Here is a 24,484-nt window from a genome sequence, read left to right on the forward strand (position 1 = left end):
TCCTTCTCCAGCTCGCCGGAGCCGGCGGGACTCGGCCCGGCCCACACGGGAAACCCGGCTCCCGGCCTCAGCGGGACGCCTCCAGCCCGCCGGGGAACGGGGCTCCGCCACCGCCCGCCCTCCCGCCCCGAGGGCGCGGCAATGGCGGGTAACGGCCGCCCAACGGCCGCGCCCTGACGAGAGCGGCGGGGGCCCCGCCAGCCCGAGGAGAGGCCCGCTTCCCGGGCGCTGTCCCGCCGCCGCGGCGGGCAGGAGGGGCCGGCTGCGCCCCGCCAGGAGCGGAGAGGAGCGGAGCGGAGCGGGACGGCCTCGCCCTTCCTCCTCCCCCCGCGGCGGGGGAACGATACCCGACCTGACAGCGCGGCGGCCTGGGCGTGTTCTGCGCGGCCCACCCAGCCCCGCAGGGCGGGGCGGTGCCGCCCTCCGGCCAGGCGGGAGCAGCTGCGGCGGGTGGTGGGAGCGGCTGTCAGGCAGCGGACGGCGTGTGTGGGGCGGGCAGCCATGCGGCGCTGGAGGCTCCTTCCCTTGGTGGTGCTCCTCGCCGTCCTGGTCCCCGTCAGAGGTGAGGAGGGGCGGGCGGCGGGGAGCGGTCCTGCCGCGGACCCCCGCTGCCCCGCCGGGCTTGGGGAGGGACCGCTCCCCTGCGTCTCCGTCCCCGGGGCGGGGGCCGAGCGCTGCCGCTCGGCACGGAGGCGGGGGGGGTTGGCGGAGCGGCCCCCGGGACGAGAGGAGCCCGGGCGGGAGCCGGGCGGGTCCCCGGGCGCCGGCTGCCCGTGTCTGTCCCGGGCAGGGAAACGGCGCGCTCTCCCTCCAGCCCTTTTTTGGGTTGTTTTTGTGGTTTTGTTTTTTTTTTTTTTTTTCCTATTAACTAACTGGAAAAGCATTCCTGAGCTCTCTGCCCGCCTCCGGCGCTGGAAAGCTTGTCTTGTTTTTAATCTCTTCGGTGAATACGCCAGGGGGGTCCTTGAAGGGGGCTGGGAGGGGGTTTCAGGGCGGGGGGGAGCTCTGCCGGAGGTCGGCTTCCATTTTAGGAAAGAAAGCGGAGTTATGGTAATTCCAGGGCATCAGATAGTTAATCACCGGAAAATCTGCTGTCACACGATAGCCTTTAAAAAAAAAAAAAGATTTTATTACGGTAAAAGTGCGGGATAAAACACACCAGTGTATTTTCTGAGAAGCTTGTCACGGCTTCAGTGTGTGTCAGGGACGATTTTCTTGAACCCTGATCAGAACGGTGTGTATGTAACCGCACGTTGGTATTTGGTAGAAGGAAACAGTTTGGGCAGGGGAGAAAAGTAGCAAAGTTCCCAATACCAAGTTTGTTCCAGGAGGAAGACTCGTAAACTGGAATATGCAGTGCAAACTGTCACTTCCCATTTATATGACTTATTTCTAAGAAACTTTCTTTTTTTTACTATGTTAATAAGCATACTCGGTGCTATGCCTAGGTATCTTCTTTCAGATGCTTTGTAAAAGTAATGTTTCAAAACTTAGATATCTATCTCTTCACTGCAAGAGAGAAGGAAAAATACGTGTTCCTAGCTTTGACTGGAAGCTGTAGATACTGCATGCAAGATGCCAGATAAGCAGTTTGGCATCAAGCCTGATTGAATTCAGTTCTTCTGCTGTGGCCTTACTGTGGTCTTAACTGCTAGGTTAGCAAAGTTGGGCTCTTAGAAAAATAGTACAGTTTTACAGTAACTGCCTTTAAAACTGACAGATGATTCAGGCTGCTAAGATTTACATGTCATCTTACTACTCATGTGGAAAACTGGCTCCTCTACCTCTGCAAGCAGTCCTCACGGTCATGGACAGCAAGATCTTTGGTGTGATGCTCTTAAGAAGAGGAAGTATTTGGAGTCACTCAAAAATAGTCTTTCTATACTTTCTGCCAAGAAGTCTGGAGGTGAAGAGAGTCTGTCCGGTTTCTCCTTCACCGGAGGGAAGGTGCACAAAAACTGCCTTCAGGGGTTTTGTTTTGAATTCTGAGGAAAACGATGCTACATTTTTAACAGATTGCTCTTAAAAAGCTGGTTAATTTATCTGGGTACAGGTTAATGCTGATAATATGAACCAAGTAGATAGGTTGTAATTATTTTGGACACTTTTTCCTTAAACAAAATGCATAAGAATTCAAGAACTGTTGAGAATGTCAGCCTGGGCAGGGTGGGGCCCTTCAGGGGAATTTCAGGTTTGTGGTGGTGCAATCTTAAATTAAAATAAAGGCAAACCCTGAATTACGTACTTTTGAAAATTTTAATTTCGCTGTTGGTAGGCTATCTGTAGTCTGAATTTGCAGAATTGCTATAGAAAGTTAAGGATCTTACCTTACTAGCAGTTCAGCTGTTGTGCGACAATTTGGAGGTGACTGGTTTCACTGGGACTGCTTGCTTCACGATTCAAATGGACCAGTCTGTGCCTCAGGACTGAGAACTTCTTCTGGGATCATCCATTTTAGGCACGTGAAAGCTGTTCGTGTTGAAGCAATATTCAACATATTATGTGGATTTGAATGTATTATTAGGCAAGGGTGAACTTTGTTATTTGGGCTTGCATAGAAAAAAAGCTTGCAGTTTTAACCTCAAAACTGGTATTCAAGTGTTGTTTCATTTACCAAGTATGAGCTCTGCAAGTCAGGCAAAGCTGGAATTTAGATATCTTTGGAGCTGGATCCAGAGGAAGGTCGAATGTGAGTTTTTGTATCCTCAGTTCCTATAGGCAGTCTAACAGCTTGCCCCTGCTGAGGAGCGGGATCTTTCCACTTCTCTCCTGTGTTTGGTCTGGTGCCCACTGGGGCCTGTACTGAGATGATTCAGCTTGATAAGTCAGCAAGTGACTAATCTGGTGCACTGAGTTTGCTCTGTGCGAGTGTTTGATGGGCGCTAAAACCAGCTCACGGGAGTGGCAGGGCCCAAGCATCAGAGAGTGGAAGCGAGGTGGGGGCAGGAGGTTTCCGGCTTTGCCTGGCTGTGAAGGGTGAGACCGGCTCAGCCATCTTACATCTGCAAAACCACCAGGCTAGCCCAGCATCTAATCTTGGGCATCTGGTCTTCAAAATACAACATAAAAAAAAGTATTAGGCAGCAGATCTTCTGTACAATTTATGTGAAGAGCACAGCAGAAAGAGAATTAAACAAAAAAATCCATACGTGATGAGCGGCAGAAAACTGCTGCACGCAGACACAAGTTTCCCTTATCTACTGTAGAAAGATCAAGGCATAAAAAGCTGTCTGCTTACTAAGGATCTCAAGTTTGGACTCGGGAACACATGTTTTAAGTATCCTTTGCAAGATTTGAGTAGAACTTGTTGATTGAAACTTGGTTGCCACAAGAAACAGTTGTGAACACCGGGAGGTGAGCAAAATACATGCTGGAAGCTGAGGTATCTATGTTGTAAGATCAGTAGCCTAAGGTGAATTAAAAGCGGAGATCCCTTATTCGTAAGACCGCTGTAATTACAGCGCTACAAGCAAAGGGAAGGAAACTCTTGTGCCCCTGACTTCTTGTTGAGGCAAGTCAGCGTTGAGAAAAATGACTAGATGGATGAAAGATGGTGAAATGAGCCTGTCTGTAATGTAGTAGATGGAGATTTCAGCTGGGGCAGGGAGGTGGCGCAGGGACTCCTGGAGACTGATCTCTGCTTTGTGGGCTCTGGAGTTGTTTGCCTTTTAAATCTAATTAAAAACAAACAAACAAACAAAAACAAACAAACAAAAGAAAACACCAAAAAAAACCCAAAAAAGCCCCAACCACACAACTTTCTTTCAGTTGAACAATTTTAGAAGCGGTGCTAGTGTGCATACATGGCAGCACGAACTTGAAAAGTGCAGCACGTGTTTCTCCATCTTTCTGTTTCCTCTAATTTGAAATGGGTAAGAGGGTTTTTTTATATGTTGTTATTGATATAAAATGGCCACTGCACTGCAACATCAAAATGACATCATGGCAATAGTCCTTAAGCTTTCCATAGTTACAGTGACTTAACTTGGCAAGAGTTAAGTGTGACTCAGCCTACTGCCATCCAGCCAAGACCAATTTCAATATTTTCCTGATGTTACTCTGGTGCATGTGATGGGGTTGCCTGCACTTGAGAAAGGGCTCTGCTTTAACTCTTGCTGTCTTGAACCTCTTGCTGCAATCAGCTTGTATTTTATCGGGTGACAGCTGTGTTAGTGAAATGTGGTAATAATAGTAATCTTCATCGGTTAAGATCATCTTGCCAGGGGCAAGCCAAACTGCTTTTCCATGCTCTGGCACACGAACCTACTCTTTGGAGTCTAGTAAAAGTGTTTTGAGAGAATGTTATGAGCAAAACAGTCTGAACTCAAGGAACTTTTACTTAAATTAGCTTACTGTCAGTTAACACAAACTTCTAATCATGGATTTGGGAATTGAGAGAAAGAAAATCAAACCCCTAAGGTCCTCCCCCTTCCCTACTTCCAACTTAAGCCAAACACCCCTACCCACCCCATCTCTACTTCCCTGGTTTTCACTGCAGGTTACGCTCAGCCCATCCCCTGCTCTTTCGGTGAGGTGACGGGCAGAGCAGGAAGGTCATATGCCTAATGGTTTCTTTCTGCTGCTCCTCCTTGCTTCCTGCTGATTTTCGTCTGCTCTTCTTTGCTTCTCAGTGTCCCTGCCCCAGTGAGGGTCGCTTATGGTCCCTCAGGGCTGTTCCTGCCCTGGTGTGGGTGGCCCTGGTGTGGGTGGCCCACAGCTGCAGTCCCTCAGGGGTGTCCTTGCCCTGATATGGATGGCTTATAGCTGCAGTCCCTCAGGGACGTACCCTGTTGGCATGGCACCTCTCCTGCCCAGAGCACATCTACAGCCACATGTCCCCTCTGCAAGTCTCTCAGACCATCTCCCCATGTGTCTCCTGTCCCTGATGGCTGATGCTTTTTCTTATGTGTGTGCAAGCGGGAATACTCTGTGCTCCTCTGACCAGTTGAAAGTTTGGTGCGCACCATCAGTGTCAGTGCCAACGTGACACGACTTTAAGCAGCACGGGGCAGTTCGTGGCATCTTTCCAGACACGGCAGCCTGCAGCCCTCTGCTGCTGAAACCTTGCCCAGTTCATGCCCCATACGTTCTTGAGCAACATGTACCAAGGAACTGTTTGGACATGCATCTTGTCTGCAAAGACATACATCTTGCATCTCCAAAACACATGGCATAGTTTATGAAGTAAAATAAGATTATTTATCATATGTAACAGCACATATTTAATTTCATTATCACTTTTTCAAAGGCTACCTAGTAGGTAATTCCTTGTCCTCAAGTGATACGGACTCCTTCCTTGGAGATTTCAATTGCTGCAGGAGGATAGATGTGAACTTGTGTCTCAATTCTGGTGTCCTCAGAGCTGGCTGGTACTTTGTCACCAGCTGAACTTGGGTTATATGGTTTTCTGCAAGGCTGCTGTGACAGGTTCCTACTTTTATGTTAACTAGCTCCCCCCCAGCTTCGTAGAGGTGAGATTCCCTTTCCCTGGAGTGGGGTTTCAAGTAAGCCATTGTATCATGCTACCTTTCCAGATGCCTGGGGATTAGAGAGAATATGATATACCTGCGCTGTTCCAGTCTTCCCCTCATTCTTGGACAGCTGCGGTTTTAAAATGACTACTGCTATCTGAGTCTAGCCAAGGCTGCATTCCATCATGCCAACAAATAAGTTTGTTTGTTCCATCTAGGGTGCTGCCTAAATTTTCTTTCCAAGTAGAAAAGCTTCTAGCAACCCATTGCTAGCTTTGCCACTGTGAGGACACAGCACCTGCCGGTGTTGCTGGAGAGAAGGGGGTCGATCTACTTGACAGGCTTCTTCAAACTTCCCTTTCTCCCACCACACACACTGGTTCATCATTCATACTTTCCATGTGTGTTGTAGTATTCTGCAGATCTCACATTGCCTAGTTACTTGCACTATGGCTTCCTGAGACAAGTCTAAGCTGCATTCTCTGCCCCAGTACATAAGCAGCGGTTTCGTGGACTTGCCTGGCTAAAAATAGCTTTCCTTTCTGCCTACACCCGAAATCTATGCTGGCAAGTTGAGCTAACTGGTCAGCCTGGTTATGATGTTTCTCAAATTGCCTTTGAATTTCAGATATGCGCATTAACACCATGTGTTCAAGTAGATGTTTCTCTGAGTAGCTGTTGTATTACTTTCCATTCTTCTGCTGCTGAAAGTGGTTTTCCTCACTGCTGCTGGTTATCATGATTCCAATCTTTGAGCCATTTCTGCACCACGTTAATGATCACTCGGGTGTCTGTGTGTATGTATACTCAGGGTCACTGATGCTCCTGAGCATGTTCCAAGGCAACTCCGAAGGCCATTACTTCTGCTGACTGATAAAGATTACTTGTTGCCCATTACTTAGTACTTCTTTCAGAGTTTTTCCTCTAATCAATACATCATCGATGCAGTGGAAAAATTCTCTAGAGGTATGTTGCTTTAAGGTTTTGTGGATGATGTCATGGCAGATGGTAGGGCTGTGTTTCCTCCCCTTGCAACAGCCGGTTCCAGATATATTGCACACCATTGCAAGCGAAGGCAATTGAGGTCTTCCTTGTTCAGCCAGAGTGATTGAAACGAAAGCATTTGCAACAGCAGTTGTAACATACCAGGTATATTCTTTGGCTTCTGGCTCATGCAAGAGCGGCAGCATGCCTGGAACTACAGCTGCTAATGCAGCAGCTATGTCGTTCAAAGCTCTGATGTCTGTTGTTAACTGCCATTCTCCAGTATGCTTCTGGACAGGCCGAACAGGACTATTGTAAGGCAAATGTGTTTGAGAGCCCCCTTCCCCATGTTTTTCCCGGGAATCTGTTACTAATTACTTTTTAAATATCACTAGCGACCTCTTAATCAGTTCAATACCTCTTTCAGCAAATTATTTGGGTTGCTAAGGGAAGAACAACTGGGTCTATCTGTGTGCATGCGACATCGTTGGGGTCAATCAGAGTCCCATAGCTGGTTCCCTCCTGTACAAAGCACACTGCCTATACCAAAAGCCTGAGGCCTTCCTGTCTCATCTGTCCATCTACAATGGTCAAGAAAGTCAAGCCCAAGGAGAGCGGAGGCAGTAGGGGCGGTGGCAACAGGTAGGGGCTACCAATCTTGTCTATTCGAACTGAGGCTCCCTTCCTCTAGAGGTAGACATGTGTTTTCTCCTTTTACTCTGTGAATAACTACTCATTCATCACTGCTACACAAGGGCAATAAGGTGCATTGAGCACCAGTATCCATTAGGGCATGGTGTAGATGGGGCCAAGGGGTGCCTGGCCACCTTACCCAGACAGCCCAATAAATTTGGTTATCTGCACCTGCTGCCAGGCTAGCAGCAAGTCCCCTCCCAGTGCAGTGAATTGAGATGGGTTGTCAGAACAGTATGGGGTCTGGAGGCTGGGGCAGGAGAAGGCAATGGTTGAACTAAGTTCTGACTGCCCTATGCTCACAACTCCTCAGCTGGTAATGCTGCATCTCTGAAGGGCCTTCCACTCGACTCGGTCATACCCTCTCGTTTTCTGTTCAAGAGCATCAGTAAGTCCCAGGATCTAGGACAGGGGCATGCAGAATTCCCATTCTTTCCAGACGTTTTTCCCCAAAATTTACCATTGTCGTGTTTTAACCTTAGTCGGCAACTAAGCACCACACAGCCGCTCGCTCACCCTCCCCCTCGCCCTCCCCCAGTGGGATGGGGGAGAGAATCAGGGAAAAAAGTAAAACCCATGGGTTGAGATAGAGACAGTTTAATAGGATAACAGAGGAAGGAAAAAAAAATAATAATGATAAAAGAATATACAAAGCAAGTGATGCACAATGCAATTGCTCACCACCTGCTGACCGATGCCCAGCACGTCCCTTAGCAGTGATTGCTGCCCCCTGGCCAACTCCCCCCAGTTTATATACTGGGCATGACGCCATACGGTGTGGAACAGCCCTTTGGCCAGTTGGGGTCAGCCGTCCTGGCTGTGCCCCCTCCCAGCTTCTTGTGCACCAGGCAGAGCATGGGAAGCTGAAAAGTCCTTGACTGGTGTAAGCACTACTTAGTGACAACTAAATCATCAGTGTGTTATCCACATTATTCTCATCCTAAATCCAAAATACGGCACTATGCCAGCTACTAGGAAGAAAAATAACTCTATCCCAGCTGAAACCAGGACAACCATACTGCCAGACTCTTGGTATTATCCCTGGCCTTGCTGTGAATCCAATGGCGTGCTCCCTCCAGCATGGTCAGTTATTCCTTGGTCAACAGTGGTCCCAGCATGTTATCAGGCTCTGCAAGTTATTCCCAATACAGAGAAACAGCGTTCCAGCTTGTGTATCTTGCCCCTTGCCTGTCTGTCTGCATCTTATCAGCTGCCGCAGGAGGTCTCTGTGCCACCTTGCAAAAGGACATAGTGGCAACAACAGTGCTGAGTCAGCTTTTCTGCACACTTGGGATCAATAGCGCAAAAGCTCATGTTTGGAAGGTTGCTTGGTATCATAAAAACTAGTTTTAGTTTGCCTTTTTGTTAAGAAAAAAAAAAGTCTTGCTTTCACTATATGCTTGTAAATTCTAGTCTGGGAAAGATTTCCCTGCTTGTTGCAGGAAAGCACATTTTTCACATGTTGAAAATAAAAATTACTGTTGAAAATAAAAAACTACTGATACTCATTACAAACTCCTTTTCAGTTGGTTTAGTCTCTGCATTTGATGTGACTGGGGAGCTCAGAAGAATAGGATCCAGAAGATTTTCTACGAAGAATTCCAAAAAGTCATAAGGCAAATTTCTGTGACAGTCCAAGAACTTAGTTCGTCATGGCGTAATGCCTGTTTACTATAGTTTTTCTAAATATAGAACAGTTTTTCTAAATACAGAACAGTTCCTTTAAAATACATAATTAACATGCCAAATGCAGGAATCATTCTAACATGTTTTGGGAAAGGATCGTTTTAAAAGAAAACATTTACTTTTTAAGTCAGGTCTCATCACACAACATCATTGGCTGTATAACAAATGCAGTTGGTTTCCTTTATACAGATTTCAGTCACGTGTGAACAGTCCGCATACTATAAACATCTAAGAAATGGCATCTTTAACTATACTTGTAAAAGAAAAACCTATTGACTGAGGTAACTGTTAATTAACCGCAGGTTTTTATTCCACTCTACTTTCCTCATAGCTTGAGTCTTGTAAAATTCCCATTGGATCTCTTGTTTCTTCGAGATTTTTCACAAGAAATGGCATTCATTTCTTGATGTGTGTAAAGTATCCGCAAAGCTGATTTCAGTTTGAGCCAAAGCGTTTTAATCTCTGTAAAATCAAACTTTGTTTTTAGGATAGCAGTTTTTCTTTCATCAGGTAAATATTATGACTCGGCATACAAGTTAGCCTTTCTATGAAGTAGAAGTTCTTTTCGATTAAACACCCATCAATTTCATTGGTAAAACTGTCATTGGTAAAAATCAGATTTTAATTATAAAACTGTCTTTGTATGCTTTTTTGCTTAACCATAGAAAATATGGCTTGCATCTTTTCTGTTTGTGAAGAAATCCAGTATTTTGAAGGAAAAATAAAGTGAAACATTTGTTAAACTCTGATATTTCCAGGACAGCCAATTCTGCAAGTCTGGTTATACTTTGCAATATTGGCAGTATTTCTGTTTTTATTACTGCCACAAAAATACTACACTCTAAACCTTTTCTATCTGGAAAAAATGGAGTTACAGTGTTTAGACTTATATTTTACCACCACCTGTTTCTTCCCTATGATTTGGAGGGAAATATTGAACCTGTGTGAAGAGGGAAGGGGCTAGTGGTGATAGTAGTAGCAGCATGATGTGGCGAATTAAAAATAAGTGAGGCAAATGTGTCGGGTAGGATACAGTTTTTATTAGAGCTGATACTATTGTTGGACAAACCAGACAGCTCTGGAGGCACACAAGTCCTTGTTAAATTCAGAAACAAGAAGTTTCAGAATAAGGTTTGGGGGAGGAGTTTGGGGAAGCCTATGTGGAAAGCTTTTGGATAAGGCTATCCTTTTCTATATTTCTGTCTGTATCTTTCAATGTTCTGTTTCCTCCCTCGCCTCCAGCTATCCATGCCTGTCTGTATTCTCCCTCTTTGATGCCAGAAATCTCTGCCTGTCTCTGTGTTTCTCAGGACATTCTGGATGCCAGGCATCTTGCAACTGAATCTCAAAATCAGTAGTTACTTCACCAACTGTTCCCTGCCCTCTCCCTCCCCAAACATTGCAAATGGTTATACAGACATCACTTCTTTGGATCAGAGCTGTCCCTGCTTGCCTTAGCCAGCAGGTTTGCAGTCTGATTTATGACATCCCTCCCCCTGCCCCTTTTCAGAAAAAACTTCCAGCTTTCCTTTTTTGCTATTTTGGCTTTCTGTAAAGGCCAGCTCTTTACTGTGCTAACTAAGCAGAGATGTGGACCTTTTCCCCCCCAAAGCTTCAGGCAGGTGCTGTGATTCTGAAGCTTGTGGCTGTAGTGAGCTGACAGCTTCTCTGCATCCAGACCTCTCTGACTTTCTCCTTCTTCCTCTTCCCTGCCCACTGCTTCTTCTACTCCTTTCCCTTGGGTGTTGCCATTGCATCTTTGTCACTGTCTCTACTGCCAGGCCTATACCCAGGCACGGCTCCCTTCAGCTTGCAAATCTTATCTGTCCTGAGCACAATTTTTCCATCCATTCCTGTTGCTTTCCTGTGGTGTTCTACAAAATGAGTAAATTTATAGTGCAGACTGAAGCCTGGCATGTGTAATGGCTGCCTCCAAGTGCTAACACTAGAATATAAAATCCGATGTGCGTTAGATGGTGATACAGAATCAGAGTGGAGATGGTGAAACTGTTTCTTGGGGTGGACATGGAGAATTCTTGATAAAAGTTTTTGTCTATAGCAGAATAGAAGTACTTTCACAAGGTGCACTTGAACTAGAAAGGCTTAAGGTTTCACTGTAAATGCGTTCCAGGTGTTTTGCTGAGCACATGAACACGTTGGAACAACTAAGAACGTAGCCTTGGTACAAAAGGGAAGATTTATCTTGTTCCTCAAGTAACAGTAATGAAGGGTGGGAAGTAAAAAAAAAAAAAAAAATTTTAATGAGAAACAGAAAATAAACCCTCATCTGACAAAACCTGTGCCACATTTCTGGCTTGCCATATAACTGTGGCTGCCACTTAGTTGGATTCTAACTAATCTGTCTATTTTTTTTATCTGTCTGGTTTGGGCAACTAAAACTAGTCACATTGACCTGCGTGCATGCAGTATCTCTGTGTGCATGGCTGTCCTTCAGAAATATTTTTTTAGGTAGTACTTTTGCATGATACGAAGTTAGTTGAAGTAGAAAAAATGAGCCTTCTCCTCCAATGTTCTTCATTGCCCAGAGAGGCAGGCTGCTGTCACATCACCCATCCTGTGGCTGAAGCTAGTCTGCATGTTTCCAAACCAATGCTGGTGTGGTGCAGTAGAGCACAAGCTGTGAAATCCTGGCTCACTGAATTGTCACTTAATGCAACTCTCAATTGATCCCTTAATAGTAAATATTTGCAGGAAGAGAAGTGTTGTTGGTGCTACTGAAACATGTCAACGTTTGAAGTTTGAGCAGAACAATAGGTTTTGTTATAAAATGAGTTGACTGGTGCTAGAACTGATAAAGTCTCAGAGCAATGGATTAAAATATGAGCTGAATCATAGCAAACCACTGTACTGGGTCTGGTTTCCTCTACCCCCGCCTTCCCCACAGGAAACCCTCACTGTAAAACCCAAAGCCTTCCTCTTCTTTATTTTAGCAAAACCTGTAGTAGCTATTTTTAAGTATGCAGATTGAAAAGACTGAAAATCTTTTTAGCCATACCTGAACAAGCCATGATGAAAAAGAGTCTAGAAAAGCAAAGTCAATTTTACTGTTCAGTTAATGTTTCTGACTAGATTACAGATTTTGTTTGAATTTTGCTATTAGTATACAAATTGTTTTGAACTGGTAAGGCTTCTGGTGAGGAAGGTAAAAGAAACAGGCTGTGAAATGAAATTGTCAGCTTACAAGTACCACCAGACATAAAATAGTCCTGCTTACTGCAAGCCATCATTTCAGTGTATTGCTGTAAAAATAAGAGTATTCTTGACTTAGTTTTGTGCACATTGCAAGTGTATATTTCAACCGAATTTTTTTTTAAAGAAGGAATTTCTAAATGGAAGGCCAAGTTCCATTACTTGTTCATCATAAGTTATAATTTAAATTCTTTTTCCTTGATAAGAGTAAGGATTATTTACCACTCTAACTGTTGAATTTTTGGAGCTTTTACTTCACTGGCTGCCAGATCGCAAATCTTAGTTTATTAATATTTCCTTCTTCCTTGTGCTAAAATTTTACCATCTTTCATCTAGTGCAAACCTCCTTAACCTTTCTGCAGCCTCGCCTCACTGCTGCACTTCGCTTTTCCTCTGAGCCCCCTCTGGGACTGCTTTTCCTTCCATCCCTCCCTGCCCCAATCCAAGAGGCTACCAGAGGTGCAGAGTATGAGCAAATAAGGATGCAGACAAAACAAAATGCTGGTGATTCCTGATCGTTTGGTGGGGAGGGAAGCCTCAAGTCTATCATCTGTTTATTGCTGTGTAAAGTGTTTTACTGAATACTGGGATGAGCAGAAAAAGCATGCAAGTCTTGAAGTCATGAAGTCATGGCTCAAGAGATCACACAGTTGCCTTGAAAACACTTCTCCCTTTCTCTGGTTTTGATCTGAAGGTGTTCCTTATTGTCCTGGTTTTGGCTGGGACAGAGTTAATTTTCTTCCTGGTAGCTGGCACAGTGCTGTGGTTTGGATTTAGGATGAGAATAATGTTGATAACGCACCGATGGTTTAGTTGTTGCTGAGCAGTGCTTACACCAGTCAAGGACTTTCCACTCTGCCCGGTGCACAAGAAGCTGGGAGGGGGCACAGCCAGGACAGCTGACCCCGACTGGCCACAGGGCTGTTCCATACATATGTATGGAACATACATATGTTCCATACATACGTATGGCGTCATGCCCAGTATATAAACTGGGGGGAGTTGGCCAGGGGGCAGCGATTGCTGCTCCGGGACGTGCTGGGCATCGGTCAGCGGGTGGTGAGCAGTTGTATAGTATATCACTTGCTTTGTATATTATTATTGTATTATTATTATATTATTATTACTACTACTACTGCTATTACTACTATTTTATTTTACTTCAATTATTAAACTGTTTTTATCTCAACTCACGAGTTTTCTCACTTTCACCCTTCTGATTCTCTCCCCCATCCCACTGGGGCGGGGGGAGTGAGTGAGCAGCTGCATGGTGCTTAGTTGCTGGCTGGGGTTAAACCACGACAATTATACAATTCTGAAGAGTTTGCAACCTGCTTGGATAAAACAGGTTTCTTAAATTAAAGACTAATCTTTTGATTAACTGCCATTATAGTCTTTCCAGTGTATTTAACTGTTAATTTTTGGTGCTGGCTTCAATTTGTTGTTATCCCAGTGAGGCTTAACGTTCATGAATCTGTTCATGAACGTGAGAAGACCGAGTGTTCAAGGGACCTTGAATTGTGTGCCCCTTCCCAGCCCCACCGTCTCCTCTGGTGTCCATGTTAGTGCCATCAGTGTGTATATTGCTCCACAGTTACCAAACTATAGTTTCAACTGCTTGTGATATGGCCACTGTTTTGAAGTATATGCCACAGAGCAAGAAGTTTCACAGATGTCGGTCAGCTGTGGAAACGTTCTTGCCAAGAACTGCTGAAGATATTACTATTGCTAGATGTCTGCTAGCGAGAGGCTAGGACCAAAATATAGAATTTCAAGGGTAAATATTTATTCATGCACATGAGGTGTCCCAGACAAATTGGGGTACCCTGAATGCAGTTTTACACAGGATACTTATACCCTTCAAATGTTCAGGTACATGATTTGACTAATCACTTGACACCTACACTACTGATTACTAATCATAGTAAAACTTCAGAAAGCAGCTATATTTCTGCAGCATTCTTGCTGCTTGTCTATTGATCCAGACATCCCTGAAGTCAGTCTTGCTATAGTTACCTACGATGACAGCTGACACTTGGAGGGTTTCAAAGAGGTGTTAGAGGGGCTAGGATGCTGGCATTGTCTTGGTTGTCCAGGGGTATCTTTTATCCTTCATGGACAGCTCTAAGCTTCCGAGAAACAAAGCCCTTATTTACAGGGCCAAGCTGTCCTTTGGTTTCTTTTACTTAAGCATGAACAATATCAAAGTCTCCAGTAAAATTTAACTATCTCACTATGTTGCAATGTATAATGTGAACTAATATATATTAACAAAGTTTTCACTTTCATACTATAAAGACTGACTGATATAATAGTTAGGGAAGGGAACTTTCATAACAAGAGTAAATGTAAGCCTTGTGGTAAGAATGCACCTGGTTATGGAAATCTAGACTACATGAGTAGTAGCTGCAAGGCTTGTCAGCTTTGTGAAAGCTTAAAGTCCTGTCTATCCAGCAGCTTAAACTTTGAAGCTGTGGACTGTGAGCAACGTGTACTTAAAGGATTTTGGTTTCTTAGGCTTATAAAAAATTAACTACTGACATTTCTTATGACAAGACAGAATTTCAAAAGTGGCTGAATGCGAGGTAGGTGCACACTGGCTGCTTGATCTTGGTGAGATTTGAGAACAGGGTTTCCTAATACTGCTTCAGAGTTCCCAGCCCAGCCCTGGCACAGGTTTCTGAAGAGGCAATGATGGAGATCAGAGGTGTCTCGGCCCATCGTGCCTGCTCCATGAGCCTCCCTGTGGAACGGTGATTGTGCTGGCACCTGAGACTTGGGAAGAGGGGCAAGGGGTGCTCCTTGCCTGCCCCAGGGGCAGAAGGACAGGGCTGGCTTCCACAGGTGCTGTGCTGAAGCAAGAGAAGTCAGTGGCAGTGGTGGCCCCAGGTGTGGGCTGACACTGCACAGCTGGGGACTGGCATTGCTGACATCGAGTAACTGCATGCTTAATGCACAGAATGACGCCTCTGTGGTTTAGGGCTACTACGAGGAAGAGTACCAAGAACTCAAGAGCAGTTACCTAGAAGGCTGAAAATTTCAGTGTGCCTAGCACTTGCAGGTACAAGTGCTAACATGCAGGCTTTAAATAACGTTAGGCTAGGCAATATTTAATCAAACACCTTCAGCCTTCGTCAAGAGTATGCTGCACTTGAATGCAGACAAGACTATGCTTCTGTCTGCCAGTCATATTTTGCCTTAGTCCCTGAATTTACACGAGAGGAAGCTTAGCATTTCTTTTTGGAAAATACTTTATTGGAACACTCACTAATTTTAGTAATGCATTTCTGCTTGGTAAGGTCAAGTACTTAAGTGAAATAGCAATAAGCATAGTATATGGCATTTAGAGTCTTGAAGCATGGTCAGGCCCTCCTGAAGTTACAGGTAAGAAGAAATGAGCAAAAATCAAATAAATATCTCCAATATCTTTTCATTTGTTGACATCTGGATTCAGCACCTTTATTAAAGCACCCAATTCTTCAAAATTTTCCCATCCTTTTTGATTCAGGGAAAAAAAAACCACCCTTTTTGCAAAACCCTTTTCTTCTCTTCCCGCTTCCTATCCAAATGCCCCTAAACTTGTCATTTCTTGATGCAAGTGCCATGCTTCTGTCACCCAAATGTTCTTCTAACAGCATTTGTTAATGGAGCTTAGGTTTCTGCTTAAGAACTTCATGAGACAGAGCAATGTATTTCTGTTTGTGTCTGTAAAAAGAATTGCAGAGGGATAGAGTGATTTATTTTATCTGCAGTTATATGAGTTCTGTAGCACAAGGAATTTAGTCCAGTGACTGGAACTGGCCCAAGTCACAGAATCAGAGGGTGCTGAGGCTGGAGGACACCTCTGGAGACCTTCCAGTTCCACCTCCTGCTCCAGCAGGGTCAGCCACTGCAGGTTGCCCAGGACCATGGTCAGCCATTTTTTTAATATTTTGAATATGTGGGGGAAGTACTTTCTGCAAGAAACAACTTTCTCGGAAGCACAGAAAAAAATTTTTCTCTTTCCAAGTTGCTGTTAGTGAGAGTGCTTTGGAAGCTCTTTTCAGCTTAAGGAGGAGATCTGGGACCCAGGGCTCTGCCATTTGATGTTTGATGTTGGTTTGCCAGTGAGGGTTGTAACCAGAAGAGAATCACCAAGAGTCCAAACCATTGCTTGGAGGGAAAGCGGTCACATCGGTTGTGGATATGCACAATTACAAACTGTAAGAAAACAATCAGACTGCAGTATACAACTTGTCACTGGGCAGGTTGTGATTAAGATGCCAAATATTTGCTTTTATCTTCACTACTTGGTTGAAGGGACTCACAGCAGTTCTTAAACCTTTTGTAACTATTGTGTAGCTCTCTTTTACCCCTTCTCGTTTCTGGATAAGCAGCTCAGCATTTGGCAGGACTGTTGCCATTGTGTTAATCCTCCAGCTTCGTGGTTGACTCGGTTCTTCTGTATGCTTTCTGCTGATTTAGAGCTATTCGTTCTGTCCTCTTATTCTGACATCAAATCCTCCCCAGAAAACTCTGCTTATAGCTAATGCTTAGAGCCCCGTTGTATTTTCCTACTTTCTACCACTCAAAGGGGCAACAAAAGTTGCCCAGTGCATGGGAAACTTTTAGACAAGCAGAATTCCCCAAACTGTGCTTCAAAATATAGGTTTTTCTTTTCCAGTAAATGCCTTGTTTTACCATGTTCTGTTAAAAAACCCTCACATGACTACAGTTATTTAAGTAAATAGTTTTGAGTCAAAATGTGACCTTGTAGACTTTTTTCCTTTTTTAAAATACTAAATTGCCATTTTTGGGTGGAAGGAATACTTAGTAATTCAAATATTAAAATAAATCATGGATTAATCTAAAAACTATTTTCTAGCAGTCAGATCAGAAAAAGATTAGGCCACATAATTGCCTAACTTCTTCTGTACTGTATTTTCAAGATCGGTGCAAATAAAGTAACTTTTCAGGGAAGTAGCTTTTGGATCACTGTAAAAAAATAAATATGATAGTTATTAGGGTAGTCTTATGCATCTTTTTGAAGAGGAAATAAATCTTTTTATTGGTTGCAGCAGAGGCTTAGCTGACTTTATTCCCATCAGATACATTAAATGAATGCTCCAGATGTGCAGAAAGCAGACACTCCTCAGATGTAAAAAATTATCTTTGTTTTTCAACTGATTTACAGTTGTTATTTGTATTTGGGCCATATTTACTTTAAGTAGGAAGGGGCTTCATTCTTCTGAACAGAACTTTATGTAAAGCTTTTTGTTTTGTCTTGCTCTTCAGAGAAACTAAAATTGAAAAGCAGCATCGATAGGTGGGTGCTTATAGGAGGAATGGGGTTTGAAACCAACTGTGTGGGATTTAATTTCACGAGACTCCAGGCAGGGCTAATTATAAACTGCTGCTTGGCAGTGGGAGTAAACATCCCATCTGTGTTGCCTGATGCAGAGGGATCTTGCCTGCAAACCTCTGCCCTGGCTGAGAGAAGGAGCACAGTTTTAAGTACGTTCCTCCACCCGCAGTGAGTGTTTTTCATGTTCCGGGTTCTCCGTTTAAAACTTTAGAAAGGCAGTTCTTACAGCAAGGTGTGGAGAACCAAGTCACCTTTCTCCCAGGCTTCTGGTGATTAAATTACTCCTCTTGGACATGTTGGAAAAAAACTGTCAGAATGTGAGCTAAGCAGTAGAAGTCTTTTATTGTAGGTAACTAATGCTGGTGGGGCAAAACCTGGATTGAAATAAAGTGCTAGTAAGCTTAAAAAGCAATTGTAAGGGATGTGATGGCTTTGCTCTGTTAGATAAAGTGTTTCATGAACAAGTTTCAATGTGTTAGCCTTCCTGTATTTTTTGTAGCTTCTGTTATGGTTAGGTGTTGGATATTTCTGCTCCTTCTGTTTTCAGTCCCCCAAGGGGAAGGAGTACAAAACATGGCAATATAAAATCCAGTTTCCCTGCTGGAAGTTGGAGAAGCAGCATTTTGCCTGGTTGCCCAAGCGTTTATGCCCTTCTTGCTACCAGCATCCTCATCCCCCGAGAGGGCTGGCAAACCTTGTGTAAACTCTACAGAGATGAGAGGCCTCCTTGAGCTCAAACTTTTGCAGATTTCAAGAAAATGAGCAGCTAGGCAGCAGGACAGACCCAAGTTAGGCAATCACCAACCATATGAAACTCAACAAGAGCAAGTGCCAGATTCTGCCCCTGGGATGGGATAATCCTGGTTATACATACAATTTGGGGGACGAGAGGCTGGAGAGCAGACTGGCGGAAAGAGACCTGGGGGGTTGGGTGGATGGCAAGTTGAGCATGAGTCAACAGTGTGCCCTGGCAGCCAAAAGGGCCGGCCATGTCCTGGGGTGCACCAAGCACAGCATAACTGGCCGGTTGAGGGAGGTGACTGTCCCACCCTACACTGTGCTGGTGCAGCCCCATCTCGAGTACTGTGTGCAGTTTTGGGTGCCTCAATATAAGGACATCAAATGGTTGGACTCAATGATCTTAAGGGTCTTTTCCAACCTAAATGATTCTATGAAACTACTCGAGTGTGTCCAGAGGATGGCGACCAATATGGTGAAAGGCCTTGAGGGCAAGACTTTTGAGGAGCAGCTGAGGTCACTTGGTTTGGTCAGCTTGGAGAAGAGAAGGCTGAGGAGTAACCTCATCACTGTCTACAACTTCCTCAAGGGGGACAGTGGAGGGGGAGGTGCTGATCTCCTTTCTCTGGTGACCAGCGATAGGACACAAGGAAATGGAATGAAGCTGTGTCAGGGGAAATTCAGGTTGGACATTAGGAAAAGGTGCTTCACTGAGAGAGTGGACCATCACTGGAACAGGCTCCCCAGGGAAGTGGTCAGAGCACCAAGCCTGTCAGAGTTCAAGGAGTGTCTGGGCAATGCTCTTAGTCCTATGGTTTAGTTTTAGGTAGTCCTGTGAGGAGCAGGGAGTTGGACTCGATGATCCTTATGGGTCCCAACTCAAGATGTTCTATGATTTTATGATTGTAGGTTAGTTGGCCACTGACAGAGTGGCAGGTAACGTCCAGCGGTGGGACAGGGACAAGCTGACCTCCGTCACCTGGTCTGTAGGCCTACAACTGGAAGACCAGTTGCAGCATGCAGGCTCTGTGGCACCCTGTGGCGCACAGGGTGCTGAGGAGGGAGGGAGGGAGGGTAGGAGGAGAGCACCAGCGTTTTTAGAAAAACAAAATTCAAGCAGCCTGTTGCTCAAGTCAGAAAGTTATGTTTGTGGTGATTCATCACAAGCCTCCTTTCTTGGTGTGTCGCCATACACGTGACTAATGGAGGAACTTTCCAAAGCTTGTGTCTGCTTCTGCAGTGGAATGTAAATATGACTAATCTAATACCATAGCAGTAAGTATCTGAGGGCAGTTATAGGCCTTTGCAGAGGACTCCTATTTGCGTAGTTACTTGGCTCTCTTGAATACCCTTCTAGCTCATCAGCTTTTCAAAAGCTTATATTTGCTCTTTTTTTTTACCTGCTGTTTTTCACCTATCTGAGACAAACTATGCAGGTTACTGGGGACAGTCTCCTGAAGATCTGTCTCTTGAGATCCTGTTATTTGAGCTATGGACATGGAAGGAAAATAGTGTAGACACTTCTGAAACGTTCTTGAATCTGCTTGTGCCCATAGGAGCTAGAAATACATGCTATATTTTGTGCTTTATACACAATATAATATCTGCTTTATTTGCAATTATCTTTGCTTAGACTAAGAAAATGCTCATAAGCTCAGTTACTCTGGGTGTTCCTTAAACCTGTAGGAAGTGCAGCATATTCTTGCTGACTTTTTCTTCTTGGATCCTGCTCCTACCTTTATTCTAGTTCTGTAGCTTTATCTCTGTTGTCTGATTGTTTCTTCCCTGGAACCAGCTGAATCCCTGGTTCTGAGCATCTCCTTTCAGGTTAGAGTAATTGAACTTCTAGTTTAGCTGGACCCACCATACTAAAAGCTGAGAAAGTACAGTTGTAAAAGCAAGTGCTTTAAAAACATAAGAAGGTTTGTCATGAACAGTGGAGAAACAACCAGTCTTTGCTGGGAAAGGAGACTGCCAGCACTTCAGAGTGCATATTATTGTAATGAGTATCGTTTTCTGCTACCATTACTGAGGTAAATTAATGTGTTTGAAGAGCCTGACGTCTTGCTGCGTGCTTGGAAAACAGAATTGTCATTGCAGAATATTGAACAATTCCAGTCAATATAGAATGATTTTTTTCTTTTATTAACTCTCAAATTTGTTTATTGCTCTCTCAAAGCATGTCTTGTGTGAGATTGGCAGTCAGCATTCTCACCCTAAATGATTTCTCCATGAAGATCAAGTGTGAAAACAATCCCTTAAAATAGCAATGTCACTGAATGCACACTCTTTTACACTGGTTTCCTCCTCTTGAGGAAAACCACTGCAGCTGGAACCATTCAGAGTTCTCGGACTAAGTTTCATGGTGGTAGCAGGAGACTCTTCAAATAGCCTCTTTTCTGCTCCAGGTAAAACTTCAGCTGCACCAAAGCATGATGTTGAATATATGTGCTTGTTTTTCCCTCTGCCATTCTTTCTAAAAAGAAATAGCGCTCTTGAAATACACCCACCAGTGTAACATTCATTGACTTAGTGATATATCTTTAACCTCGAGACAGATGGTGGTGGTCCATCCTCTGGTTGCTACTCTGTATAATGTTTTGAGGAGTATTCATCTTCAACAGATCCTTCTGCCTGCCTTCTTAGAGTTAGACTAGCAAGTATCTGAGCAGGTCCTGTCTTAGGCATTCCTCCTTGGAGGACTGTAGCCTGAGAGATGTATGCAAAACAAACAAACTAGAATTCAAGTTTGAGGAACAACTACGCAAATACTTGTTTAAATTTCTCTTGAGTGTTTTGACCTTTCTTGCGTGTTAATATGGAGGTTTCTTGGTGCAGTCTAAACAAAGGGGTAACTTCAGAGGTAACTGAGGTTTGGGTCTTAGCAACTGCTCATTTTACTGAGGTTTTTAAGATTCTCTTGTAAGATGATGTAGGCTTCAGATAAACAACCTGCATTCTGTGAAACAGTTTTTCATGAGCTAAGCATCTAAAAGAGCTTATGGTCTCTTATTTAAGTAAATAAATAAAGTAAAGTAAGTAAAGTATCTTCTTGCTTTCTATCCAAGATCTATACCTAATGACCTGAGTTGAGATGAAACCTGAGTTGAGATGAAATATGTCACCAAGTATATGAGCATCTGTCATTCCTGGTACTAGACTTGTGAGTTGTCCTTGTCTTAACTTGGCCTGTCATGTAAGCAGAAGGAACATTCTGCTTGTGGTTTGATTTTTTGATGTTTATTTTTTATTCCTCTCTTCAGACTTTGCAGTAGCCAGTTATGATTTCTATTCTATAGCTACATTGTTAGAGGAAAAGCCAAACACATCAATGCTTTATGCATGTATTTTCTGAATTAAGGTAGCACTGGCTGGAATTAAATTCTGCTCTGGCTGGCTTAATAGAAGGTAGAAAAAATCTTCCAGCTTCTTTGGGGCTGGAGCAGTATATTTGGATGTCTTTTTCTTCAATAGCTGTTATCTACTTTCATGCCTTTTTCTTTTTCCATGCTTCAGTGAAAGTAGGAGTGATGAACTATCAGAAATATCCCAAGCAGTTGTTATAGCTGTCCATTTAGCTTACAAGCCTCTGCTGCTGAGATCACACTACTATATTCATGCTGTGAAACCAGTTTGTATCATGAATATATTGAGTTAGTGTGTTTGCAGTTGGCTGGGTAAGCAGCAGTAGCTCTAGCAACTGACCTAATACAGGAAGAGAGAATGTTCTTTTCCTAAGGGCTGAAAATGAAATTTAATCTACCTGGAGTGGAGAGCCCATAGTAGTGACAGCTGCATTTAGCTGTCTTTTAGGAAGTTGAAGAGACTGCTCAATATCATCTGTGCCAATAACTTAACCACCTTCATACTGTTAACCTTTGTTAGGGGAAAAGATAAGTCCTATAAACCCATGAAAATTAATTTTTGATGCCAAGGTGTTAAATCCATTACCCGATCATATAACTTTCATACCAGCCTTTGTGCTCCAAGGCTCTTCTTCAGATTTGAATCTTGTAAATTCTTGTGAATTGGAGTTGTGCCCCTGCTCATTTTGTGGTTCAGTGGAAAGAAGGCTGGGAAAGAATATGCTGAGGATGGCACTAAGAAAACATGCAATAGCAGTGGCAAGAATAAAGGATTAAGTGCATTATATTGACCATAGGAATATATGTTCTGGCCCTCCGGATCCTTTCTATAGAGACAATTTTTAGTGTTGTTCCTTTTTTTTCCAAAGAGATGTGTGGATGGTGGTCTGGAAAAATAGAGAAGAATGTCTGTCTTCAGCTCTGACTCAAAATATTCTCTTAGTCTGACGCAGCAAGTGGAAAACATACCTCAAGATAGATCAAAGACATGTTCATGACTGTAATAAGTCTTGGTTTTGAGTAAGGAAAAAAAGTGTTCTTACTGTTGCTTTCATCTTCTACAGGCAATTCTGACGACTTGAACTTACAAGATGCACTCGGTAATTATTACACTCGTTCAAATTTTGGGAGGGAGGCGGGAAAATAATGACTGCTCTTTTGACTTGTTTGTTTCCGAGTATCACTGCATGACCAAGCGTGACACCTTCCCCACATACGGTTTGTTTAAACTTCAGTGGAACAAATCAGCTATGGGTATGTCAAAATATTGACAGCATAGAACTGAAATTTGTCTTTGGGAACACTCAGGGATTCCTTTTAAGGGGAAAATGTCTTGCTGTATAGACTTGATCTTGTGCTTTTTATTGTATAGACATAGGCTTACATTTGTCCTTCATGTATCTTCTGAACAGTGTATTAAATAGTATTTAAACTTTTTTTTTTCTAACCATCCCTGACAGAAACTAATAATAAGCCTCTTCCATCTCAGAAGCCACCACCATCAGATTCCGGTGAGATTTAATTGGCTTGTAATGCCTTTTACTGTGAAGTCAAGTGTAGTTGTACATACGCATTTGAGAGCCTGAATTTTTCAATTTAGTGGCACACAGAGTTGTGATATTTCTATAAAAGAAAGCAGTTCCCCAATAGCAAAAGTATTTCTGCATTTTGGAGTCTTCTGCTAGTGCTTTCATAAATTTACTTTGTGATTTCACAAGCTTAAAGACCCTGTGGGAATCCCGTCTGTTGGCTCTCAATCTGCATGTTTTGAGCTTGCTCACCTTGAGTTGGCCCTTGGCATGTACCATGGTCACCAAAAGCAGCATGTAGTTTGGCAGATAATGTCTGGTAACTCTGTGGTGCTCTTCTGTGGGCCACTGTTGAATAAGCATGCCATTATATTCTTAGTGAAAACATTGTGAGGTGCATTTCGTGTAAAAATAGTCTAAAACTAGTTCAGTTTTTGCATTCCATTTAAAACCTCCCTTCTTTCTTTGTAGATGATTTCAACTTAGAAGATGCTCTTCAGCCTCTAAGTAAGTATCATGTTTTCCTGGATACTGGTCAGTGGTACTTGGTGCAGTGTCTATCTATCCTTTATTACCTAAATGTAATAAGGACACTGAGTTGATTAAGGTAACAGACTGCAGATGAAAATAATTGCAGTCTAGTTATGTTTATTTACCTTCAGTTTTAAGGGTCTCGATCACAAAAACTGTATGTATTTCACTCATTTCTTAGCCAAGTCCTACTTGTTTCCTTGCTGTGTCTTCACTAGATGGCAGTAATTCCATAAACTATTACTTATGGAAGTAGTTTTTAAATCTGAAGTAATCTCTTTCTTTCCAGGAAGTAATTTTAGTAGCACAAGAAAACATTAATCTGTTTGAAATAATATGAGGGAAGGTCCTCTTTCTAATGCACTTCAGCTCTTCAGTGTGGGCAGCAGTAGAAATTGCAGTATTGTTTTCACTCGGCCAGTAAAAGATGCATCCAGTTAGGCAGATAATGCACAGTAGCTTTTCAAGTACCATCACTAGGCCTGTTGCAGTATAGATGGCTTTCCTAGCAGAGGACGTACAGTTGTGGGACAGTAGCACTGTTTACTGCTCTGTTTCATTTAGCCCTTTGACGTTTTGTCTCTCTTAAAGCAGTCTGTTTCCAACTGCTGACATTTTTTAAATCAGAGTTGGCTAATTGATAAACAGTTGACTGAATGAATCGGATGGTTCAGGTAAGTGAAGAGAGGATCCTTTACAGGATGGCAAGCCTAAGTTGGGGTCTTGGAATTGTGCTCTGGAGGTGCCTGCCTCTTTACTTTGAATATACAGAGAGCCTAAGGAGACCAGATCTGACTTGTGCTGGAGCTGGGAGGAGGCGAGACCATGCAACATCAAGGACAAGTAGCATACAAAAGAAATGGGCTGCTAGATTGGTTCAGCTGTTGGTGAAAACACAGTTTTAGAAAACCACTGCTGCTGTGTTAATTTGAT

At 43.5% G+C, this 24,484-nt stretch overlaps 1 protein-coding gene across 3 annotated transcripts in view; it reads left to right on the plus strand.

The window, feature by feature from the left end:
• The first annotated feature begins 267 nt into the window (after positions 1–267).
• The window catches only part of LOC309586798 (CD99 antigen-like), a 33,368-nt gene continuing 9,151 nt past the window's right edge, over positions 268–24,484 (plus strand). The window contains exons 1-4 of one of the 3 annotated variants that reach the window (XM_082304304.1): positions 282–562; positions 22,556–22,591; positions 22,952–23,002; positions 23,492–23,527. In XM_082304304.1, the coding sequence (XP_082160430.1) occupies positions 502–562; positions 22,556–22,591; positions 22,952–23,002; positions 23,492–23,527 (184 nt within the window). In that variant the 5' untranslated portion in view covers positions 282–501. Of the gene's footprint in view, positions 563–22,555; positions 22,592–22,951; positions 23,003–23,491; positions 23,528–24,484 lie in introns of all 3 variants that reach the window. The other 2 variants (XM_082304305.1, XM_082304306.1) reach the window with 2 other exon arrangements.

The sequence above is a fragment of the Platalea leucorodia genome (assembly GCF_965183815.1).
Source record: "Platalea leucorodia genome assembly, chromosome: 2".
NCBI lineage: Eukaryota > Metazoa > Chordata > Aves > Pelecaniformes > Threskiornithidae > Platalea > Platalea leucorodia.